This window comes from Sapajus apella, unplaced genomic scaffold (genome assembly GCF_009761245.1).
Source record: "Sapajus apella isolate SASKATOON/1434 unplaced genomic scaffold, GSC_monkey_1.0 scaffold281, whole genome shotgun sequence".
NCBI classification, from domain to species: Eukaryota; Metazoa; Chordata; class Mammalia; order Primates; family Cebidae; genus Sapajus; species Sapajus apella.
This window is the reverse complement of record NW_022437221.1, coordinates 16904-22178: the sequence shown is the minus strand read 5'-3', so window position 1 is coordinate 22178 and position 5275 is coordinate 16904. Positions and strand designations below refer to the sequence as shown.

The 5275-nt window shown below is 66.1% G+C and overlaps 1 protein-coding gene across 2 annotated transcripts in view; it reads left to right on the top strand.

The window, feature by feature from the left end:
- Positions 1-2459: 2459 nt before the first annotated feature.
- The window catches only part of PTBP1 (polypyrimidine tract binding protein 1), a 14712-nt gene continuing 11896 nt past the window's right edge, over positions 2460-5275 (top strand). For both annotated transcript variants that reach the window (XM_032272067.1, XM_032272066.1), the window contains exon 1: positions 2460-3292. In XM_032272067.1, the coding sequence (XP_032127958.1) occupies positions 3285-3292 (8 nt within the window). In that variant the 5' untranslated portion in view covers positions 2460-3284. The remainder of the gene's footprint in view (positions 3293-5275) is intronic.

The window sequence follows — 5275 nt, the reverse complement described above, 5'->3', positions numbered from 1 at the left end:
GAGTGCAGGGGTCTGATCTCGGCTCACTGCAACCTCTGCCTCTCCAGTTCAAGCAATTCTCTGCCGAAGGCTCCCAAGTAGCTGGGATTACAGGTGCCCACCCCCATACCTGTCTAATTTTTTTGTATATTTAGTAGAGACGGGGTTTCACCATTTTGGCCAGGCTGGTCTTGAACTCCTGACCTCGTGATCCACTTGGCTTAGCCTTCCAAAGTGCTGGGATTACAGGTGTTTGTTTTTTTTGAGATGGAGTTGTGCTCTTGTTGCCCAGGCTGGAGTGCAATGGCATGATCTCAGCTCAGGGCAGCCTTTGCTTCCCGGGTTCAAGCAATTCTCCTCGCTCAGCCTCCCGAGTAGCTGGAATTACAGGCATGCGCCATCATGCCGGGCTGTTTTGTATTTTTAGTAGAGACGGGGTGTTGCTATCTTGGTCAGGCTGTTCTCGAACTGGTAGCCTCAGGTGATCTACCTGCCTTGGCCTTCCAGAGTGCTGAGATTATAGGTGTGAGCCACTGAGCCAGGCCAGGCCCTGTCTTTAAAAAAAAAAAAAAAAAAAAAAAAAAAAAAAAGAAAAAGGGCCAGGCGCGGTGGCTCACGCCTGTAATCCCAGTACTTTGGGAGGCCAAGGCGGGTGGATCACGAGGTCAAGAGATCAAGACCATCCTGGTCAACATGGTGAAACCCCGTCTCCACTAAAAATACAAAACATTAGCTGGGCATGGTGGCGTGTGCCTGTAATCCCAGCTACTCGGGAGGCTGAGGCAGGAGAATTGCCTGAACCCGGGAGGCGGAGGTTGCGGTGAGCCGAGATCGCGCCATTGCACTCCAGCCTGGGTAACAAGAGAGAAACTCCGTCTCAAAAAAAAAAAAAAAAAGGACATGGACCAGTGGGTGGGTGACGCCGGCCTGCTGGGTAGCAGGGTGGCTTTGGGCAAGACAGGAGCCTTGGGCGGGGCACGATCGGAAGTGAGTTTTAACACGATTCCACTGGGTTAGACCCGTGCTTGGAACCTGGTGGTCTCTCCCTCTGTCAGCTGCCACTCAGGCCTCAGGCCCCTGCCCGTCTGCTCTCAGGGTGGGGTCCACCCGGGGCACCCCAAGAACAGACAGGGGCGGCTGGCCCTGGTGGTGTGAAGATGGGAGTCGCAGGCGAGCAGATCCACAGGAACGCACTGGGCTTGCCCCGGGTCCACCAGGACATTCCTGATGAGTGACCCTGGCTGCAGATGGTTCTGTGGACCGGCTGGCTCAGGCCAAAGGACCTCAACGTGCCAGGCCTCCATGGAACTCAGCAGCCACCTCTAATCCCGGCTGGAATCCTCTGGCATTGGACGCCCGGCGGGGCTCCAAGGCTACTGGGCCCGCGCCAGGTTCCGGCCTGACTCCACGCAGCACTGCCGGAGGGAAAACACGCTGGAGAGGCCGGGTGCTGGGCTCGCCTGGGTTTGGGGAAACAAGAGGAATGTCCTGTCTTCTTCCTCTGTAGGTGGTGCTAATGAAAAACCCCTTTCAACATGGACTAAATCCCGATAACTCTATTTAGGGACTGCCTAATCCGGGCCACCACCTGGGGCTTCCAACCGTAGCTCCGTGTGGGTCCCGGGTATGGAGGGCCGGGGGTCACCCACTCGCCCACGACGGCTCCCAACCTGCTGGCCCAGCCCTGTCCGACTCCTAATGCAATCAGCGCTCCTGGAAACATTAGTTCGGGGTATTTTCTGCTGCTGGGATGGTGGCCCATGAGGAGGGGCTTGGCTGCTCCTGGTGGCCCTGCAGGGCCTGGCCCTCAGTTTCCCCGGCCGTAGGCAGGCAGCCTCAGACTGTACAAGAGGTCCAGGCCTCAGTTTCCCCAGCTGTGTGGTCACCCATGGACTGTGCGAGGCCCGGGCCTCAGTCTCCCCAGCTGTAGGCGGGTGGCCGTGGACTGTGTCTGGCCCGAGCCTCGGTCTCTCCAATTGTAGGTCAGGCAGCCGCAGACTGTACAAGGTTGAGGGTCAGTTTCCCCAGCTGTAGGTTGGGCGGTGGTGGACTGTATGAGGCCTGGGTCTCAGTTACCCCAGATGTAGGTGAGCGGCTGCAGACTGTGTGGCCTGGGCCTCAGTTTCCCTAGCTGAAGGCCGTTGGCCGTGGACTGTACAAGGTCCAGGGCTCAGTTTCCCCAGCTGTAGGTCGGGAGGCCGCCCACTGTCCGAGGTCCAGGCCTCAGTTTCCCCAGCTGTAGGTCGGGAGGCCGCCCACTGTGCGAGGTCCAGGCCTCAGTTTCCCTAGCTGTAGGAAGGCAGCAGCCACTGTGTGGGGCCGGGGCCTCAGTTTCTCGTTTCTCCAACTGTAGGCGAGCGACCACGGGCTGTGCGGGGCCCGGGCCTCAGTTTCCCCAGCTTTAGGCGGGCTGCCGCCCACTGTGCAAGGTCCAGGCCTCAGTTTCCCCAGCTGTAGGCGGGCTGCCGCCCACTGTGCAAGGTCCAGGCCTCAGTTTCCCCAGCTGTAGGCGAGCGGCCGCGGACTGTGCGGGGCCCGGGCCTCAGCCTCCACGTCTCCGCAGGCCAGCTTCGCTGTTCCAGGATGAACAATGGACGATCCGGGATGACCCCAGATCATGTCGTGCCCGCAGTCTCCGTGGCCACTGTGGAAACAGCCCTTGCGTGTCCGGAACGCGACGCGGTTTTCCCCTGCGCAAGCGATCACCTAGATGCGAGCGCTTAGCTTGAATCGGGCTTTTTGGCCACGTGCCCACAAGCAATATGGAGCCCTGCGCGTTTCCTGCCCGACTCCAAGATGGCGACGCGACTCCCTTTGCCCTCAAGGTCCAGGCGGGCGGCTCCTGCCCACTTGCAATATGGCGGCAGCCTGGGCCAAGCACGCTTCCCGCCGCCTGACTCGCCACGTACCCACTCTCAAGATGGCGTCTCCCGCAAAGCCACGCGCCAGACGACGGCTCGCTGACTGGCTCAGACGCCGTCACGTGCTCCCACCTCCTCCGCGTTCCTCCGACTCTACAGGCCGTTTCCGCCTTCGGCCTTGACGAATGATCGCCTCCACCAATAGGCGCCTGCGATTTCCCTGGGTCCCGCCCCCGAGCGGCCTTCTGGCCATTCGGAAACGCTGGCGGGGGCTCGCGGGGCTCTCCCCGCCCCTGGGCTGCGGCGGGAGCCAATGGGCAGCGCGCGCGGGGGACGTGTGCGGGCGTCTCCGCCATTTTGTGAGTCTATAACTCGGAGCCGTTGGGTCGGTTCCTGCTATTCCGGCGCCTCCACTCCGTCCCCCGCGGGTCTGCTCTGTGTGCCATGGACGGGTGAGTCGCATCTCGCCCCGCGCCCCGCCGCCCTCTCCGCGCCGCAGCCCTGCCCCGGTCGCCGCGCCGGCCTCCCCGGAACCGATCCCGCCGCCGCCCGGGCAGGAGGGGGCTGCGGGCGTTCCCCTCCCCCTCCGCGTGGCGGGCGCGGGCGCGGGGCGGGCTGGGGGCTTCCCGGGGGGTCTGGCCGCGTCCCCGTCTCACTCCAGGCCCGCTTCCGCCCCCCGCACGCCCGGTCCCGAGCGCACGCGGCGGCCCGCGCCCCTCCCCCTCCGCGCGCGGCCCCGGCGCTTCGCGTTTGCCCCGCCTCGGCGGCGCGCGCCCCTTCCCGCTTCCCGTCCGGCCCTCGCGCGCCGGGCTGGCCCTTCCCGCCTCCCGTCCGCGCCCCCCGTGCGCCTGCGTAGACCGACGCGCGTCCCCGCTGGCCTCAGCGCGCGTGCGCGGCCGCCCGTCGGGGGCGCGCGCCTTTCCCGCCGCCAGTACCCTGCCCTGGGCGCAGCCCCGGAAGCGCGGGCGGGGCCGCGGCGGCTGCCGGGAGGGAAAGCCGGCGCCGGGGCCTCGCGGCGGGCCGGAGCCTGTGCGTTCCCCGCTCTGCCCGCTGCGATCCCGGCCGCGGCCGCGGGGTTCCGGCGATGTCGGGAGGAAGGCGGCCGCCCGGGGGCCTGTCCTCCGCCTCGGGGCCGGACGGGCCTCTGCGGGGACTCGCCGTCCTGGGCAGGGGTCTTCCCGCGCTCGGGGCGGTCCCTGCGGGCGGCGGAGCGGGCGGGCCCTGCCCCGGCAGTGGCGGGAGCCCCTCCTGAGCCCGCGTCCGCCGAGCGCGTTCTGCGCGCTCCTCCCTGGGACTGGGGAGCGGAGAGGCGGGCGGTGCAGACTGCGGCCCCTTCCCGCCCTTCCGGGAAGTGCTTCCTCGGCTCAGTCGCCGTGGGAAGCGCGCTGGGAACGGGCCCGTGTGGCCCTTTGTGTCCCGGCGCAGGGGCGCAGCCCTGGGGCGGGTCTGGCCCCCTTAGGACGCGCCGGAGCCGGTGGGTCCCGGCCCCGCGGGCTTGGGGGTCGCACGCTCCTGGAGGGAGGCGCGAGGCCCGGGCTGCGCCTCCGGACCCGCGGTCCGAGTCACTGAGGCCCCCCTGGAGGCGCAGGGGCCCCGTGGAAGCCGCTGGGAGCCCGGTTGGGTCAGGAGCCGGCCGGGGCTGAAGGGAGGGCCCCCGGCTGCCCGGCTTCCTTCCACCTTCCCCGCGGGGCGTCCTGGGGAGGGAGAGTCGGGTCGGGTGGGGCTCGGGTTGATCAGTAACCGCGGCCGTGTTCTGGTCGGTCTGTTAACTTTTTCTGGCGGCGTCCACGGCCGCCACCCGCCCTGTTGGGTGGACCTGGCCCCACTCTGCTGAGAGGCACTCTCGGGCCACCCCCGCCCCGGCGGAAAGTCCGGCCCAGGCCGAGGTGGCCGGCTTCAGCGTCTCCCCGCGTTTCCATGATAGCCCTGAGCTCGCACGGGGCCATCTAGCATCCCGTGGGGCTTCCAAGAGCGGTGGCTTTGTGTTTTCTGGAGACGGAGTTTCGCTCTTGGTGCCCAGGCTGGAGTGTTCAATGGCGAGATGACTGGCGTGTGCCACCACACCCGGATAATTGTGTGTTTTTGGTAGAGACTGGGTTTCTCCGTGTTCAGGCTGGTCTCGAACTCCCGACCTCAGGTGATCCTCCTGCCGTGGCCTCAAAGTGCTGGGATTATTGGCGTTAGTCCCCTCCCTCGCCTGGCCCCAAGAAAGTGTTTTTGTCTTGGGACCTGGGGCCTGGGGTCCTGCTGGGAGGGAGGGGTGCCAAAGGTCAATGGTGGCCCTTTTTCAAGTTGCAGGCCAGCGGACAGTTCACTTCCCTGCCCTTCCGAGCTGTCTGTAGAGGGGCCTCATGCAGCCAGAGGGAGCTGTGGGGACCGCCGGCCCTGGCGGCCCTCCTGCCTGCTGAGCGGCCCTCCTGCCTGCTGAGCGGCCC